Source organism: Solanum verrucosum, unplaced genomic scaffold (assembly GCF_900185275.1).
Source record: "Solanum verrucosum unplaced genomic scaffold, falcon-dt-bn FXZP01000022.1, whole genome shotgun sequence".
In the NCBI taxonomy this organism is placed as follows: domain Eukaryota; kingdom Viridiplantae; phylum Streptophyta; class Magnoliopsida; order Solanales; family Solanaceae; genus Solanum; species Solanum verrucosum.
In genome coordinates this window covers 101,808-121,888 of record NW_026020086.1, presented here as the reverse complement: position 1 = coordinate 121,888, position 20,081 = coordinate 101,808, and the positions used below count along the sequence as shown (strand labels likewise).

Here is a 20,081-nt window from a genome sequence, read left to right as displayed (position 1 = left end):
TAGAGAGACGTGAAACTGAAGTTGTGGCAGCGTCTGGTGGCGCTCGAGAGGAGGAGAGATTCAACTTCTTTGTTTTAATTTTTTTTAGAATTAATTAAAATAATAGTAACAAAGAAGTATATTGAAAACATATTAAATTTGATGTCAATTATTAATTTCATTTCTAAATTATTTGTACTTTTAAAAAATATTAATATTTTACTTAATTAAATGAACTTAAATAAAATACATGTCTAAATTTTTATCAAGTTTAAGAGTATTTTTTAACACTTTTCTCGACTTTTTTATTAATAATCTCATGCTTTTATAAAAGTTTGAAACTTGCTACGTCACGTGGAAGATTGGAATTGTATCTAAATTTAGTAAGCCAAGTAAAGGGATGGCTGTCAGGGGCGGACCCACGTGTTGTTCAGGGGTTCACCCGAACCCCCTCGATAAAAAATTACACTATATATATAAGGTGAATTTTCTGGATTTATGTGGATATATATATTTTGAACCCCCTCATTAACAAGGTGAAGGAGATAGCCCAGCGGCAGCTCCCTTCAATATTAAGCTTGACGTCCAGGGATCGAATCCCTGGGTTAGCGTTTTTTTTTTAGTTTTTTACTTTCAGTTTTTTTTTTTTAGTTCCAGTTCCGATTTTCATGTTTGTTTTAGTTTTTTTTTTTAATAAAAAGTGCTAAAATATGGTGTTAAACCCAAAAAATTCAAGGGTCCCATACTTCCATTCCTAAAAGCTAATAACTTTTTCACTTTCCAAATCCCTAAATAATTTTCTTGTTCTTCCTCAACACTCAAAACTCAAATATTAAAATCATCTCCCATAATATTCTATTGTTGATTTGACATATTTTAAAGGGCTAACTTTTTGTTTCACTGTAATCATTATGTTAGTTTCGGATTTCTTGTAACGAAACTAACTTTTTGAACCTATAAACTATATACTACTACTTCCTTGATTATTTTTTTTGTTGGCTTATTTACACGTTTATTTTTCGAACCCCCTGAACGAAAATTCTGGGTCCGCCACTGATGGCTGTCAGTAGTTCATTGATGAAACTAATAATTTGGATCAAGTTTATGGGTATTTTGAATATTACTCTCTTAATAATAATAATACATTTAAACTGACATTTTATCGTGTAATTTATATTTTAATTTTTTGCTATATATTACTTTCTTTACCTATTTAAACTATCACATTATTTGAATTTATGTAAGATCAATATTATGTGTCTTAGTTAACTCATAAGTCATAAGGGTTAAAAACTTGATAAAAATTTAAGGGCGTATGAATTTGCATATACCTTCAAAATATTATTATCTTACCTAAATCCTATATCTGTGGATTCAAAATTTGCATATATAATATTACTTTATCTTACCTTATTTCAATTAAAAACCTCAAATTCATAATAAAATGTCTCAACTAGACATTTTTAATTTAAATTTATTTTTTCTACATCTATTTTCATTCGTCTATCGATATAATTAATCACATAAAATATCTAATTTTTAAAATAAATATATATAACTTCAAACCAGAACGACGTCGTACCACCATCTTCAAATTTCAAAAACCCAAAAATTGTCTGCTGTACCTTTTGCTAACCGTCTGAAAATCTGGGCTTTCAGAATTGAGACAGTCTAATATATTTCTTCACAACAAACACATGATACTTTTTTTTTATGTATATGTATATATATTAGAAACACAAAAATGATTATTAAGCTTCTGTAGAACCCTAATTCCTATCAATTTGTCCAAAGGTAAGTTCAATTTTGCCTTTTTTTTTCTTCATACGTTAATAATCATATATGTAAACTCAGTGTAGAGTAGTTAGAACTACTTTTTATGTTTGCCCACATTGAATATACCCCTTTTCTGTATGGTTTATTTTCATGAATTTTGTGTTTTTATTTTTGGTTGAATGGCCAATTCTGATGTTATCGAAATTTGTAAAAACATTTACTGGTGTTGGGAGAAATTTCACTCAAAAAGGGATTTTTTGTTGTTGTTGTTATCCGAGCTCTCGCCCTTTTTGCTCCATTGGTGCTCGAATCCATTAACTCAAGGTTGGGTGAGGGTGCTTACTATCTGAGTAACCGTGAATGGAATTGCTTTTGAGAATTTTTCTTTTTTTATGTGTTTAGGTTGTTTTTTTCTCCCAAACCTTAAACATTTATTTGGAGTACTCAGGGAAATCTTAGTAGCTTAATTTGTTGACTACCTGAATTTTTATCTTGTTGATGGGGTTCAATGCCCACCTTGGAATCCCCTCCCCGATTTTTTTGAACAATAAATATGTGGAGCACTCATTTGATACCTTTGAGTATTGTACTTGGAACTAGTTTTTTTTTCTCATTTTATGCTAACACACATTGAATTAAAGCGTTTTTATAGCATAGATTGTTCTACCTGGTTTTTTTCTCTCTCTCGAGATTTTATTGTGTATATCTCTTTGGTTGAATGGTGATTTATGATTTTATCAAATTTTTAAAAACATTTACGGGTGTTGGAGGAATTCCACTCAAAGTTTTTAAAAAAAAATAATGTTAAAGGGTTAATATTTATCTTATCTAAAATATTAATGTTTACGGGCATTGGTAATTCTTTCGCAGACCCCACTGGGTAGTCCCTACACGGGGTATGTTGTTGTTGTTGGGCATTGGTAATTCTGTTTTTGAGAAATTTCGCCTTTGAATTATTTTGTTTTTCAAGCTCTTTTGTGGGTTCACGGGGGTATGTTGTTGTTGTAAGCTCTTTTGTGGGTCCGAATTCTTGGTAGAAGGAAACAAGACTTCTCTAATATTAATTTATTCATATGTAATAGTTTTTTGTTTTTGTTTTTGGGTTGCGTGTGATCTTGTGCTTGGGTATGAAACTGATGAAAACCTTTTACTATGTTGAGTTTTTTGAGTTTCCAGATTTCTGACATAGGTTGCATAGATGTTGCATTCAGATGAAGACAAAAGCAATGTGGTATGCCTAAGTTCATGTTTTGTTACTCACTATTTCTCAAGCATGTTGTAAATTTAAAAGTGTGATGTTGCATGGACTTAGTAGGTGTTTGGCCATGAGTATTTTTACTTTTTTTCAGAGTTCAATTTGGAAATCACGTTTGGAATAAAAATTTGGAAAATTTCGAAATTTGAGAAACACCAAAAAAATGTTTTCACTCTAAATCACTGGCTAAAATTAAAAAACAACTCCAATTTGTATTCATGGACAAACAAAATATCATTTTTCACTTTGAAACAAAAATTATTTTTGTCAAATACTCATAATTTTCACGGCCAAACAGGCCCTACTGTGTGTTTTGTATTTCTAAGGTACCTGCTCCAAGCGACAATGAGAGTAAGGGAAAGAGAGAAATAAAGGAAGATCATTAAAGGAGATCTTAGAATTAGAAAGAAAGACACAGGTCGTACTTTGTTTACATCATGTGAAGCCTGAAAGAACATGCAACTTGACACAAGACAATATTCACTTTGGAACTCATCATGACCCAAAAAGCCAAGGTCATGATGACATCTAACCCACCAATAGGTAAGCCAGCCCTAATCCAAACCGAATATTCATCAAAACACAAAAATAAAAGTAAAGAAGTAACAAAAGTAAGTCTTAAAGTCAAGGTTTCATAATATATACATATATATGATATTTGATTTGCCTATTTATCAGTCGCATATTTGCTAGGATACAAAAACCACAACTTAACCATTATATTTGCTAGGATACAACAACAACTTACCCATGATATTTGCTAGGATAATACTGTATAAAAATGTTTATGGAGCCTGTATAATAAATGCATCCCCTTTGCTTATATATAAGTGATTTTCCATTACAATATGCCATTCTATATTTCTATTTACATCAAGTAATGAGGTGAATTATTTCCTTCTTCTTTTTTGAAGGTTCAACTGCCAGAAGGAGTAACACCATTTATTCATATTACTCAAAATGAGTTTTTAGGGCGAAAGTGAGCTCAAATCCTTTCTTTGCTACTTTTAATGATCATCTCCCTGCCAGTTAACCGTACTCTTTGTCTCTTTCTTTTGATAATCTTTAAATTTTGAAGTTCATTTTCATACACTTGTTGCTTAGACTTCTGAATTATTGTGACATTGTTTGCAATTGTGAGTACCACTTGCATGGCATATTGATTTTAGTCATGGTCCAAAAAGTTGGTTCGGGTATCTAAGATTTGGATACTATGACTATGCAAAAGTGATTGGTTATTGCTATTGTTTTCACTTCTAAGACAAAAAATTTCATAAACCATTGATTAAAAAAAATAGAGATTAAACTTTGATAAACTATTGTACCTTGTTCCATGTTGTGCCAAGGATGGCCTGGAGTATGAATTCAATGGCAAGAAAATGAGTAAAAGAAGAAATTTGAACTCTGGATTATATCTAGTCAAGCTTAAAAGGAAGAATTTTCTGTGAGTTGAAACTAATGTTTTATAATGCTTATGTTTCATCTTTTTCCTTGTTCTATAAAGATGAGAAACAGAAAATTAGTTTCTTTCTGTGATAGAGAAATAAGTTTTTGTTTCATTCGTTAGATATTTTGTGTCCTACTTCTTAATTATGTGATTTATAGCTTTTTGGCTTTCAAGATTGAAGCTTCTGATGTCTTAACTTGAATCTCAAAAAACCACCCAAAAAAAAAAAGAAAAAAACTTGTGCCCTCAAAGATGCATATACCTAGATTAGTTGACCTTGATTTGGAGTTGAATGGTTTTCAATTATCACTCATCTTGGCTGTAGTTAGCCAATTTTAATTGGAATGTTCTAATGTCTTACAGGCATAAGAAACTGAAAGAGGATGATATTGCTATCTGTGAATGCAAATATGATGCAAGTGATCCTGAAAGTGCGTGTGTAGAAAGATGCTTGAACGTAATAACCAACACTGAATGTACCCCGGGGTACTGTCAGTGTGGTGCGACTTGCAGAAATCAGGTAAATATGATTCGTTTAATGTGTTGAACATTTCTATGATGTTTCTCATATTAGTTTACTTTTACAGAGATCTTATTGATTTCCAACTTACAACAGATTTTATGGGTAGTGCCTCAAATTTGTGTTACAATTACACGTTGAGAAAGAGAGTGAAAGTAGTGGTATTTTAGAACCTTCATGATAAGCTCAAAAAGGTCATGTTATGCATTACCTTTCCTAGTGTTAATTTATAGCTTTTCATTGTTGTTAATATGATTTCATTAGCTCTTTTGAATGATATTTACACATTTATTTGGATGGGTATATAAATTTTATAAAAACGCTTCTTTGGAACTATAGAAGCCAAAAGGCGAACTGGTTATATAGGGGCACTCAAGTTCTTTCCTTCAATCGACGACCTAGGATTGAGTCCCAACTCCAGCAATTTACCTTTTCTGGTTGATGCTTATATAAAAAAAGAACTAGAAACTATCCTAAAAATTAATGATAAAGGAATAAAAAACAGAAAAAAGAGGAAAAATGATGCAAATTGTGAGAAGTTTTTATGCAGTCCTGAAACTATTCAACCAAGAACCCGTGAAAATACATTTCTATGACCATTCTTACCATAACCCATTTCTAAAACTAGGTTTAAACCATCTTATTATGCAGTCTTCCACTTGATGCTCCTCGTATATTTCATGTGATGGAGCTTTATCCAGTTTCTTATCTTGTCAACTTTCCATGCTTTACTTCTGTAATTTCTTCTTTAGCAGTCTCCTAATGCTGCCCTTTTCTATTGCGCCTCATGGGACTCTTCATACCCAAGTAGAACTTCGACTATTATTTTAAGCACTTCCTCCCTATCAACCACTAAGACAGCAAGAGCTTCATACTAATTTGGCAAAGGGAACTTCTAGATGGCTAGAAGAAGCTAATCTTCTTCTCTAAATAACTTTTTTTTTTGACAAGTCTGCTATCAAGTAACCTTTATCTTAGTATCCTCCATCAATGTTTTTTTTCCCCTCATGCACCATCTTGAGATGAATCATCAGATTGGAGGCCTAAGACAAACTTTTTCCTGCATCTGTTGCTGTATGAGTGCCCCTTTATTGCTTCTCTTCTTTCACCTTTCCTGGGATCAACCTTGCTCACTTTGGGCCAATTCTGTACTGTAATACCATCTAAAATACAGTACAGCCTTATTCAACAATGTTTGTGCTCATGGCCTACTAGTGATTTCGTTTTGTGTGGGCAAGGTGCTGCCCTCATATTCTTTGATCCATAACTTCACATGTTCGTTCTTACAAGTGATTGTTCTCGGATCTTTTTCTTATTTCATTTCTTCTTGGTGTTAGGAAGTCTTAAGTCCTTAATATTTCGGAGTTCGGACCGTTTGTCCACTCCATGTCATAGACCTCTCTGCTTTTATATTTGGATCCATTTTAATCATCATCATATCATCATCATCATAGCATCATCATATACTATACTAAAAGTGGGAACATCCTAAGTTAAAAGTTAGATTACATAAATACCCTTTAAATATTGAAGGACCAATTTATCCTCTCCTAACAATAAAATTACCCCCATTAAATAATTAAGTAATAACTTGTATTCCATCAATTTGTTGGTTTAATTATCTTAACTAAGCGGCCTTAATTGTTTGTTGTTTTATATTCCATTAATGATTACTTTTAATTCCATCGGCTTACAAGCCCATTCATCTACCAAACCTATACTTACTAATGGAGAACAAATTAAGGGGAGGAGGTTAGGGATGATGTAGAATGTCAGTTGTTATTACTCTCAAAAGGCAAAGAATTTGAAAGATCACATTCAATGGTTTTCTTAATTAGCATCACACCAATTTCATCTTAATAGTTCCAAATTACATTGGAAAAGTTATTATTTAACTCCTATAAATTAGGAACTTACCTTTCATCAAACTCCAAGTTGAGATGAAAAGGAGGAGGAAGAAAGCAAAAGAAAAGTTGAGTGCAGGTGGAAAATAAAAGGAGAACAACTTCATTACACACAGAAGTATAAGACTTCTATAGTTCTCTCCTTTCTTCGAGGTTCGAGCTATAACACATAATGGAAGTTGTGTAATAGCTATTTCATGTTGAAAGTTTTTTAATTGGTTGTCTCTATCTCCTTCCAAAATGGGAATTCTTGAATGAAAAACTCAAAATTTCTGTTGTCTACTTGGTTTTTGATTAGATGTGGACAATATAGTTGAACATTTAAGTCAAACAAGCTTTCTACTGTACATTTTTTTCCTAAGTAATCGTATGTAGAATGATCAACCTGCAACTGTTGTTTACTCTTTCTTTACATTCCAAAGTTTTAGCACTATATTTTCTTACTTATGACTTGATTTTATTGAGAAGATTGTTAACATTGGCACATTAGTAGCCCTGATGTTTAAGTTGTCACAATTGGTCATTTGAAATCACAATGTCCAAGTTGATCTTATATTAAGGTTTTCAATGATAAAGTCATAAAATAATAAATAGACTGTATAATAGAAGTGGGGTACACGCGCATAGCGCGTGCCCAGAGACTAATGAAAATGAAAATCTGGGTGAGTTTGTATGTAAGGCAAAAGCAATAAATTTTTTGACAAGTGAAAGTGGTTTTATTAGAAACTGTCCAGCATAAAGAGAGCGCTGGAGTCGATAATTACAAGGTAGAAAAATCTCAGAACCTTACAATGTTTGTAATGAGCTGACATAGTCTAACATGGGGACTACATCATGCACATCTGCCGGGTTGCACGCCTAACATGGCCAATACAAATGTCACATTGTTTAACATGTCAAGTCAATATTTCATGTTAACTAACCTTTTTAGTTATTTCATGCTAGCAAATCTGTTGAATCAAAGTGTTAGCTAAAGATTCTAGAGATCAGGTAAATGTGTAGTAAGAGTGGAACATACGATCTTTAACTTGATTGTGATAGTTAGACTGCATCTAGATTTGTTGTATGTGTATAGGATTTATTATACAAATTGTTATATGAAATATTCTGAACGTCGAGGTGTAGTATAGTGGTTAATGAAGAGGGTTGAGAAGCATGAGGGCTTAGGTTCAAAAATCAGCGGCAAAACTACTTGGTGACTTCTTCCATGTGATCAAGCTTTGGTGGGCCGAGTTACCTGGTACTTGTGCTAGTGGGTGATAAAAGGTACCTCATAGAATTAGTCGAGGTGTGCACAAGCTAGGTTGAATGCCATAGTTGTTGTTAAATTAGGTCTTAGGCCTAACTCACACCCCAAAAGCTAGCTCAAAGGGAGGAGGATTGCCCAAGCCTTATAAGAAGTCCACCATCTCATTAATCACCAATGTGGGACTTTTGTCATTCTTTAACACCCCACCTCACGCCCAGTGCTTAGCATCTGCTGCGTGGGCAATTTTGATTTTGGGGGCCCCAACATCGGGTGAGATGGGCTCTGCTCTGATACCATGTTAAATTAGGTCTTAGGCCTAACTCACACCCCAAAAGCTAGCTCAAAGGGAGGAGGATTGCCCAAGCCTTATAAGGAGTCCACCCATCTCATTAACCACCAATGTAGAACTTTTGTCATTCTTTAACACTTATAAAAAAAAAAAGGAATTTTTAATGGTTGTACTATTAGGCATCCTTGTGACTAGGAAATATTCCTTATTTTGTGTAGACTATACTCCTATAAAGGAGCTCCATTGTATGTTGTGTAGATTAAAAACATCTGTTGACTATTAAAAGCACCATATGTTGCTCTTTCTAGAGATTTATGTGATATGAGGAAGCTGAGCTATATAAAATTTTCAATCCTTACCAGTTTCAAAAAAAAAAGCATTCATGCTATGCTCATGCAGCAAAGTGTGTCATCGTTGCATATATAATACCCTAGAGAGGTTATGTGCTATCTGTAACTGTGAATGGTGACTCATTTGTTCCAAAAATTTGATTGAAAGAATGTTTTCTGGGAAGGTGTGATATTTGGGTTTGAGTGATCTTTTGTGGTAAAATGCAACTATTGATCTCTATATTTATACATCAGGTTTCCTATTTCATCAGGGTATGATTAAAAGCTGCTTCAGAATTAGTGGTTTATCTATCAGATACACTGAGAAACTGGGGATCTCTGTTTGATTGAACTTGCTTTGTTCCGAGCACTTACTGTATGGCATAATCGCTCCTAGTTATTCTTTTATAAACAAAAAATAAAATTAAAATAATTGCTGTTTGTTATTTAGTTCTTTCCTATTGAGAATCTTTCTTCACTTAAATTTATCCTTTCATCTACTGCGAGGAAGAGTTTGTAGTTCCTTATATGTAGTTGACTGCCTCAGTAACTAATGGAGATTCTACTTAGTGCCGTTTTTGAAAGTGACAGTAAGTGTCACTCAGATAATTGTAGGTATATTAATTTGAAGTGTTTTGCTTGCTGTCCACAGAGATTCCAGAAATGTGAATATGCAAAAACTAAGTTGTTCAGGACTGAAGGGCGTGGTTGGGGTCTTTTAGCTGATGAGAATATAAAGGTAATTCTGCTGAAGCAACCCCCCTATTTTATTTTTAGGTGACCATTAATTTGTATAACTCAGTTTTGGCATATACAAAAAGATTTTTCATTTTTTGATGGTCACATGAAGAAAAAATTCCAAAACTGAGCCTATCAAACATGAGCTTTCTGTGGAACATAACAGGGGTCTTTGTGCAGTAACTGTACTAAGGCTTATTCTTAATTAGCTGCAATCAACCAATTGTTCCTATCTCTTTACATTATTAGGCTGGACAGTTCATCATTGAATACTGTGGAGAAGTGATATCATCTGAAGAAGCAAAGAAAAGGTCTCAGGCTTATGAAGCTCATGGTAAATTATCAACTTTACATATGGTTGTCAATGCATCTACAGATCACTACTATAATTTCGTATGATTGTGCAGGGTTCAAGGACGCGTACATAATTTCTCTGGATGCTAATCATTTCATTGATGCCACCCGGAAGGGAAGTTTTGCAAGATTCATAAATCATTCATGGTAAGTGCTGAAATGCCAATTGTCAAACTGATGAAAAGTGAAATAAGATACAAATCTTGGTCAGTCAGTGACAAATTATTATGGTTAATTGGTGCTGCTTGAGAGTACTTATACTGTGTTCCTAAATTTCCCAGCTGGCCAAATTGTGAAACAAGGAAATGGACAGTGTTAGGGGAAACAAGGGTAGGAATATTTGCAAAGCAGGATATATCTATTGGAATGGAGCTGGCGTACAACTATAATTTTGAGTGGTATGGGGGTGCAACTGTTCAGTGTCTGTGTGGAGCTGCAAACTGTTCTATATTTCTGGGTGCTAAGTCTCAAGGATTCCAGGTAACTTCAGTTTCTTATGAATTGTTATATCTGGAATGCCCTTTGTAGCCTCATTTCACTTATTCCTTCTTACCAAGAATTTAGACAACAAAATGATTAATGACTTATGCATATAGATTGAATTTGCTAGTCACATACTACAATCCGCAAATAACATGTTGTAGTATGGTGTATCCTTACCAACCAAAGTCTTTTTTTCTGATCAGTCTGTTCTTTAATGTCGGGTATTAAAATTGTTGCAGAGTTATGACATCTTAAAAGAATATATCTTGTTCTTGTCTATTGATTCAGTGGAAGTGTCATCTTCTTTCTGTTAAGATCTTGTACTTCTCAACTGTGAAGCTCTGGATGTATCGTCATTTTCCGTTACTTCTTTGCATATATCTTCTTCCTTCATCCAAGGGCCTAAATACACCCCAATACAGTGACCTTGAATTTTATCAGAGGATAAATAGCATGTTGCTTTTGAGGCTGAAAATGAAAGTAATCCAGGACAGTGCTTATTGCACTGATAAAAAGAAAAGATAATTGCTTATAGCTTATTATGTTTGAATCTTGAGCACAAAAAATGGAAGTCTATGTAGTAGATGTCTTCTTTGCTTTTCTCATTTAAAGCTTGGTTGATCAATGAGATCATAGATTCTGTTTCTTGTTGATATTGATAAGCCTCACCGTTGAAGTGTTTTAAATTAGGATGATAGGATTGCATTCTAATCCCGAGACATTGAATACCCAATCTTAAGGGGTTTTAAATTACCACACTGGACGTAGATTTCACAGTTGATTTGAGATTGTCTGAGGAGGAACTATAATTCCAGCTATAACGTAAATTGTAGAACTAAGTAATTCAAATGAAATTTTATTAGAAAGAATGTGGTAAAGGTGCTCATATTGGCAACGTATCAAAGAAAGGGGAGGAAAGAGCTGCTTGTTGGCATATGCTTTCTTCTGTTCTCTAAAACATAATAGATGCTTCTAAATTCGAAATAAGTTTTATCAAACTCATTTCTTATTCTTTTTTTTCTCTTTTTATCTTTGCTCAGGAGTACAACCATGTCTGGGAAGATGGGGATGTCAGGTAATGCTTAACTTTGTTTTTTTAAGTTTGTACAAATCTTAAGGTTCTGGTTCTGTTAACTTGATTTGCTTTGATCTGTTAGTAACTTTATGAAATAGGCTGTGGATCTGTAGACTTATAAGTAATGAAAGTTGAAATCTTAAATAAAAATGTCTACAGGCTACAGCCGTGTTAGATTGGTACTTTTCTCCTCATGTATTCTTCCTCTTCTTCTTGTTCTTCTGTTTTTTTTGGTTATTGAAATGTGTGCTCTTCCTCGTGTTGTTATTGTTAACTCAATAAACAAATCAATGTTTTATTGTGAATTACGGAAAATAAAGTGGACTTTTGGATTCACAATGAGGAGACTTGATCTGTATGTTTATTTTGAGAAGACTTGAAGTAATCTTGCATTAAACATATTGTTCTAGATCTTCAAAGTTTTGGATTTATCTCGAGAAACATTAGTGATACCATTCGAAGCTCAGTGAGATACATAAATGTGACTGACAAGGGCTTTGTAAGAGATCTTGCATGTTTTATTAGGTGTCTAATGTCTTTCCATAAGCAAAAGTATGAGTAGAGCTGCTCTTTCCCTATTCTTAATCCCACTTCTTATGTCTATCAACAAGAGCCCAGCCTCTGGTTCAATCGATAGATAGACCGAAAATGATATTTCTGGATAAAATTAACAGACCTCCTTTCCTTACTTGACTTTTGAACTGATCAAACCAGTAGCCAAGTTCATGTGTCAGTACCACGTCCAGGATCTTAGGAAAGGGAAAGCTCAAATGATATCATAGGATGGATTTACTCCTCACTGCTCTACGATTTATTATAGTCATTCTATGTTTCCCACCTAGTAGCTAGCCTTTCTTTTCCTACTTGTAAGAAACATGTATGGTATTGAGAGAGCACACAAGGGTGACTCTAGTGGTCAATGCATTGGGGGAGATCCATGAAGTCTCGGGTTTAGGTATCCAATACCTTGGTGGACAGAGTTACTCAGTACCTGTGTTGGTGGGAGGTAGCAGGTACTTGGTGTAATTAGTTGAAATGCATGTAAGTTAACCCAAACATCACCATCATTTAAAAGAATAAGAAACACGGTGAAGAGAGAATATACTATTTTCTGAAATATTACATGTTAAAGTAATAAGGGACCGGTCAAATAGTATAGTAAAGGTGAAGCTTGTTAGCTTTTGGTTCATTGTTGGATGACTTGAGCTTGACTTTATCACTAAATGGTATAACACGAGGCAGTTCACTTATTTGTCAACAGTGATAAGAAAGAAATTTTCAGGTAGTGAGTTCCATCAGAGAAAATTGCCTAAGATATTATAGTTTGGATTCTACAGTTTTACTCATTTCCTTCTAATTCTTGGATATTCATCTTAATCTGGCTTTCTTACTGCAGATATACAGTGGAGGAAGTTCCACTTTATGACTCGGCAGAGGATGACTCTTTGCCAGTGATCTCTGGAACTAGTGGAGGAAATGAGCAAACTAAAATATTGAATGACAGTGAGGGGTCTACACTCAAGTTGGAACCAAGTAATACCACATGTAAGAGTTTTAATATTGGATCTGGTTCAACACCGAAGAAGAAAGCCCAACGCCTTCCCAAGCGGAAGGTAAAATCTTCCAGCCGTAAGCAAGTGAATGATGGAGATTTTGCTAAATTGTTCGCATCGAAGGAAGCACGAGAAGAAGTTATCATGTACGAGGTATGATCACCTTTTCTTTGTAAGACATCATGGTTGTAGTTAATTTTATCAACTTTTTCTTTCATATTTTTCCATGGGTTGGTGAAGAGGCTAATGTTTCTACTCCATTTAGCTTTGATGAGCTCTTCTTTAGATAAATATATCCATGTACAAGTAAGTGCTCTAAGGAGTAGTAACTGATATACCTCAATCTTCTTTTTGTTCACTTTATGTTGTTATGGTGGTTATTTTATTTTACTTTTTGCTTCACCATGGAGCACACATCTTATTCTGCTGTTTATAGCCATATTTGTAGCATCCATGAAAACCTAACTGGACCAGAACCAAACTCCTTGATTTTAGGATGACATGTGTACTTTCCTCATTATACTGTTTTGAGCAGAAAGTTTTTTTGATTTTTTTGGTGCTTCTCAGTTATCAGTAGAGCTGATATCATACCCTTCACTTGGTGGAATTCTCGTTTACACAAATTTATTTCCTTGTATTCTCATGAAGTACGGAAGCATATTTACTGTATTCAAATAGTATATGCTCGTCATAGTGAAAACGTAAGTAACTGCTCATCTCTGTTAAAAAATTTTGGAAGGTTCTCAAGAATTGGAATTATGTGGTGTTCCTTGTTGATCCTTCCTTATGTGGATACGATTCCTTTCCTAGCAAAGAAGTTGCACAATTTCTGATAATATTTGCTAATCTGACTGATTAGCTAAACCTCCCACCTTTCTCAGCCTGAGTCCTTTTCTCTGTTGGAGCATTGCAACTCTGTCTGTTAGGTTTTCACATGTTTAACAACAGTAATGGCATCGTAGTAGTATCTAGGAATTTTCTAACGCGGAATGGTGATGTGTTGAAAATCCTTGAAGTTGGAAATGCTTTTAGCATCTATCAGTGGATTTGGCTCATTATCTACTCTCTAGCACTTGCGAGAGAAGTAAAGGGGATGAGAAAACTTGATGGGGGTTGACGGGTTGGATAGAATACTTCCAGGTAGTTGCTGTTATCATCATGACTGCATATTCCATGTCCCCCACCCCCCACCCAACCCCCCAAAAAAGGAAAGGAAGAGAAAAAGGCAAACCTCCTAATTCTCGTTTGTGATGCCACATTATTGATCTTTGTCAGGCATGGGTGGTTAAACTAGCGTTGAAATACTAAACTCGTTTTGTGGAAGGAAAACCTAACTGTAATTTTTCTGAACACTTTTGCCAATGTTTATGCAAGGGATAAAAAATGATGCCGCTTTGTGTAAATTTTCTAAAACATTTTGCCAATGTAATGCAGGGGTTAAAAAATGAAGCAACTTCGAAGCTTAATTCCGTATACGAAGAAATTCGCCCTACCATTGAAGAGCATGGGCGGGACAACCAAGATAGTGTGCCCACCAGTGTAGCTGAGATGTGGATCGAAGCACACTGCTCTAAATACAAAGCAGATTTTGATCTCTACTTTTCTGTAATCAAGAATGTGATGTACCCTCGTCCAGCAACCTACACCACTGCCGCAGGTCCTTCTGAAGGAGGAGCCGGACCTCAAACAACCAATGCTGAACCCAAGCTTTCTGAAGGAGGAGCTAAATGAAGTATATGTCAGATCAATGACGTTTAGTCTGGTATTTGATACCGTTTAATCTTCAGAAATATTTCGGACAAATTTCTGTTTTAGGGTAAGTCAGGGACATGGTTACTAGCATATATACAGTACAAAAAAATTAGAACAGCTTATCACTTGACCCTTCTGGGAATTTCATGTGTAACCAACTAACCATTACACCATTTTTGGGTGTTTGCATAGCCAGGGAAGTTACTTGTAGTTTTTATCCATTGTTAGTGTCCTTATGGGGAAAAAACCTTGTGCTGACTTGCTATTAATGTCACACTATTTTAGTATTTTATCACTAATAAGTGTTTGGGACGGAGAAAAATGTTTTTCATGGAAATAAGTTATTTTAAGGCGTTTGGTGAGTAAGCAGAAAATGTTGGAACAGTTTATGATAGCATATATATCATCATTGTTATTTTTCACTTAAACATGGTAAAGTATTGTGGTTTTGGTATAACATCATGTGCAGATAAGTTAACGCAATTTGGCATAAATATTAGGTCCAAGTACACTTTTTTCGTATGTTTAACTTGGATTCCTGAGTTGTTGCAAATAAAACCAAGGATGGCAATAAATAATGCTTCACATCATCTTTGAATGTGTATCATTAAAATTTATATTTTTTGCTTTAATTTATAACTCGAAACAATGTTTTCATAATATGTAGTTATCCTACTACTCAACAATAATAACACCAATTTTTATGCGTCTATCTTAAGCAAGTTCTGATCAGCTATCCATTTAAACTTGTCTGATTTCAATAATGTGTAAAAAAAAAAAACTAATGTATGCACTTATAACACATGATTGTAATAAAAGAAACAAAATAATTCATTGCCATGACACTATTAGACAAGGTAGGTGGCAGTTAGAACTTCTTTGACTTGTATAAAAACATAATATAAATCTATTTAAGAATGATTGCAATTTAAAGTAGAAGACAACAGAAGCACTAAATTTGGAAAACTATCCCTATGCTGGGCATATGTTAATGCTGAAATATGCATTATAGTTTCCTATTTCTTAGCGCTACGAAACTCACAATCAAGCAAAATATTGTACAACATTGTACAAAAGTATCACCAATTGAACATATCAGAAGGGTTTACTTCTTCCGTGAAACGATCACAGTTGAGAGCAGATGAAGTCTTAAACTGCTGCTGTACCAAGAAGTTCCTTCTCCAGACTCCAGAGCAGTTATTTTTAAGCAGGTTCATCAAAAAGTTGAGCCATTGAACCCAAAAAATGGGCGCTGCATGCAAAGAAAAGGATTTTCAGTTAAGCTATAGGGTTGACAAAACCTTTATACAGATGTAAACATGGTCAAATAAAAGAAGACGACGCGAGATTAAAGCACAAGAACCAAGCTAAATGCAGCAATAACTCAAGTTTGTGCTGGTTGAGCATGGATAAGTGCAACCAAAAAGTAGGTTATAAGTTACATTTCTACTTATTATGTACGAATTCAGATTCTAGTGACTTGCTTGGGATTGAGACATAGTTGTTGTTGTTGTCTTCTTGTTAATTATATTCTATTTCAAAGTACAGACAATTCCAATAGGATTGTAGGATATTTCCATCGATGCATCTCAATATGGGTAGTTTAACTTAAACCAATCGGCAATCAGTTATGAGTAGGATTCCATACATGATGGACAACCAAATTCAACTGAAAAAGAATATATTGAGGAAACAGTAATGCAATTTGGGAGTTAGTTGAGGTGCGTGCAAACTGGCCCAGACACCACAGTTATTAAAAACAAAATCAACGGAAGACATCAATTCAACCTCAGCTTAAATTAACATGAAAGTCGTTTTCCATATGGATACTTTAAGTAGTTCTTTTCCACAAATTTCAGAACAAACTTTACGACTAATTCAATATATATACAAATTTCATCTATTTTTATCCCCTCTTTGCAGAGTGATCCTTACTATTAAACAACTTGCAATATGCTCGATATATCACACCAACTTTTAAAAACACAAACAAGGTCTTAACTTCGCTAGGGTTGATTGAATTAGTTCTATTTGATCCAGGCATCAAAAATGAAAGTAGTAGATGATTCCTTTAGTTGGTCAAGACAAGGGGAAGCGCATTGCACATAAACTAATTCTCTTGCAGTGGACCAAGGAAAAGGTGGGGTAGGGGGGGGAGGGGGTGCGTAGCGGAAAACACAGAACATCATTTCCTTCTTTGTTCTCGTAAAGACTTACCGGAGAATCATAAAACTTTATATAGAATCTGTCGCTATCTATTGACAGTTTTGTCTGAAGAATCTCTGCAATGGTTGAACTGAGTTTGCCATTCACACTAGGTCCAAGACCTCCAATGGAAATTAATTCTCCATATGCAGCAGGAGCTTCGGTACCAGCAAATGCAATAGGAACTCCTCCATTCAACAAGATCATCACATACTGGGGAAAAACAAGTAGAGTTACGTCAACATACTTCCACAAGAGTAAATTCACTCTATCATAGAGTGAAACTAAGAGATAATCAGATTATTGCTAGTTGCACCTGTATTTAAAATCCATGGTAGACATTTCCATCTTCAGGAAAAAAATTTATATCAAAAACTCTTTGATAGAGAGATGCTTACTACACCATTCCATTCTAAACAAACTAAACTTGCATAGTATAAGCTCTCCTTAAACCAACTCCATATTCATATATTGAAACTCTGGTCCTTACAATCAGCAATATGAAAAATAACCCATCATTTAAGTCACCCCGCAATTGCTGGAAGTTAGTATTCTACGTACGGGAAAAAAAGGTACTAAATTTACTTGTACTGCTGCTTTGGAACGAAGAAATGCTAAGAGATCACTTATATTTACTTTATACTTGCACAAAAAGAAATAGAGTGAACCCAACTGCCAAAGATTTCCACGCCACCAAGAATTGGCATCAAAATATTTATTGGATTCTGCATTTCTAATCTACCAACATCAATGTAATAGAAAACCAACGAATAATTCCTTTCAGTTGTGACCCCAAACTAACAAACAATAATTTACAAGCTATAGGCAATGAAGACTTATCGTAATGGTTAAGGTGGAAGTGCTCAGTGTCAAGTTCAAATCCCATCAAAATATAAATCCGCGTCCAATTGAAGAGTCAATATCCTTCCTACTACCATGTGCTAGAGGATACTGATTTCTTCTTGTTGGTAGTGTAAATATTATTAGTGCTAATATAGTCTTAATTAACAACTAACTTGGTCTCGCATAGCTAACCTGGTCATTCATTATTTTGAGCAACAAAGGACTAAATTATTTTTTCTACTCATCTCACTTCCCTATTTTTTAAAAATATCCCCTTTACTATTATCTTCTTCTACTTAAAGTTAATATTTCCTTCAAAAGTTTCAGTTTATATTTAACAACAACATACCCACTGTAGTCCCACAAGTGGAGTATGGTGAGGGTAAAGTGTATGCAGACCTTACCCCTACCTTGGGAGGTAGAGAGACTGTCAAAGCATTCTGAAAAAAAGGAACGTAACTACAAGAACATAATACAATAATCGAAGTGCAAGAAACCACTACAGACATCTTTGGACAAGAAACTACATGATTAATACTACGACTACTAGTATGGACCTAGAGAACTGGCCCCACTACTACGACTACTGGTAACTTCCATGGAATTTCTACAACTACCTACTAACCTTCCAGCCTAAGTCGTATCCTCCACAACTTCTTATTCATGTCCCCAGTAAGCTGAAACCTATGTAAAAGTTCTTTTCTTTTTCTTTAACCCCATCTCTGAACATGTTCCCACTTAACCACCACATGACCATCAAGTGTGGTGAGAGGGATAATCCATCTCACTCTTAACCTGAGGTCTCAAGTTCGAGCCTGACAATGGAGAAAAGAATATAGGGAATGCTTCCCTCTTTAATGGCCCCTATGCAGCTCCCTTAAATGGAATTAGTCGGGAATTCCGGATAGCATATGGTTATACTAACAAAAAAAAGGTACCACATGACTCAAAAACCTGTGTTAAGGGAGAATCTTGGTAACTTAGTTGGTTGGTACCTAAACTTTCACCGATTCCCCACCTTGTAATCCCCTCTCCCATTTCTACGTCCCCTACCCCCAATTTTATTTTTTTTTTAAAAAAATACATCCTGATGAGTGGAATTATGTAACTACTACTAAACCAATTTCATTTCCAACCTAAAAAATTAGAAGTAAAGATACTTACAATTACCACTAAATAATTGATAAAAACTTTTCTCAGAGGAATATTATCAAACAGGTAGCAGTCAATATAAATATGAATGAAAACAGAAAAAAGTCCTAAATGACTTAACTGACTCTGGTTTGCCTATGATTTTTGCAACAGCTTTAGTAGCATCTTTGAGAATATCAGAAGCAATAACTGCATCTACTGGTAAATTTGTGAACAAATTAAGAGTTGGCATTCTTCTTTTATCACCCTTTTCTCCTCTTCCAAAAACACCAAAAAAATTGTTTTGGTGGGAATGGGTGGTTTACAGTTAAGAATAATCAGTTTATAGATGTTGTTGAAGGTGGAAAAGGATTTTATCCCTTTCTAAAAATAGTTATATTTGTTAGACAAATATAAGAAAAATAATACTATATATTATTTTATATTTAAATTTTTTATAATTTATGTATATTATATACAACAACAACAACAATAATAATAATAATAATAATAATAATAATAATAATATATTTTGAGAAATTCATCGGTGTCATCTGGGAGGAGAGAGTGTACTCAAATTTTATCACTATGTTATAAAGATAAAGAGATTGCATCATGAGCCTGACGATAACACATCAAATAGTAATAGTGAAGAAAATATTACAATTAGTAAGTAAATAGTAACAACAATAAATAGTATAAAATCAAAACACCATAAACAACAAATGATGATAGAAAAAAAAAACAAGACACAAGAATAAGGCTCATACAGACACCACTAGGCATAAATTAATCCGTCGAAAAGCAAGACAATACTCCACTACCTACTAACTTTCTACTTTAATTCATAACCTCTACAACCTCTTATTTAAGGTCATGTCTCGATAAAATAAAGTTATGTTATGTCATGTCTAATCACCTTTCCTCAATACTTTTATATATGTACATTTGTTGGCTATTACTTCAATAGTTGGCTATTTATATCAATTTCTCATAGATTTATCCACAGAATTAGCAAGTATCTATGCTCGAAGTACACGTAGAGAGTATTACTTGAGTAAAACTTTATTACCATTATAGTATTTATCCATGCCATTATTTTTTGGGAAAAGAATACTTGTATCCAAAAAAAATGAAACTATTTACAAACGACTACCTTTTTACTTTTATACCCCTTGTTTTTAACTATTAATGCATGT

General features: G+C 34.2%; 2 protein-coding genes across 2 annotated transcripts; one reads left to right on the top strand and one right to left on the bottom strand.

Moving 5' to 3' along the window:
- Nucleotides 1-2,817: 2,817 nt before the first annotated feature.
- Nucleotides 2,818-15,083, top strand: LOC125824687 (histone-lysine N-methyltransferase ASHH1-like). The gene is made up of 10 exons (XM_049504080.1): nucleotides 2,818-2,986; nucleotides 3,925-3,989; nucleotides 4,821-4,977; nucleotides 9,401-9,487; nucleotides 9,736-9,820; nucleotides 9,894-9,987; nucleotides 10,122-10,320; nucleotides 11,364-11,398; nucleotides 12,795-13,104; nucleotides 14,386-15,083. The coding sequence occupies exons 1-10, from the start codon at nucleotides 2,954-2,956 to the stop codon at nucleotides 14,680-14,682; spliced, it is 1,362 nt and encodes a 453-aa protein (XP_049360037.1). The 5' UTR covers nucleotides 2,818-2,953; the 3' UTR covers nucleotides 14,683-15,083.
- Nucleotides 15,084-15,637: 554 nt separating this feature from the next.
- Nucleotides 15,638-19,229, bottom strand: LOC125824690 (uncharacterized). The gene is made up of 3 exons (XM_049504081.1): nucleotides 19,025-19,229; nucleotides 16,921-17,121; nucleotides 15,638-15,955 (listed from the first exon to the last, which is right to left on the bottom strand). The coding sequence occupies exons 1-3, from the start codon at nucleotides 19,133-19,135 to the stop codon at nucleotides 15,920-15,922; spliced, it is 348 nt and encodes a 115-aa protein (XP_049360038.1). The 5' UTR covers nucleotides 19,136-19,229; the 3' UTR covers nucleotides 15,638-15,919.
- Between the last annotated feature and the right edge of the window lie 852 nt (nucleotides 19,230-20,081).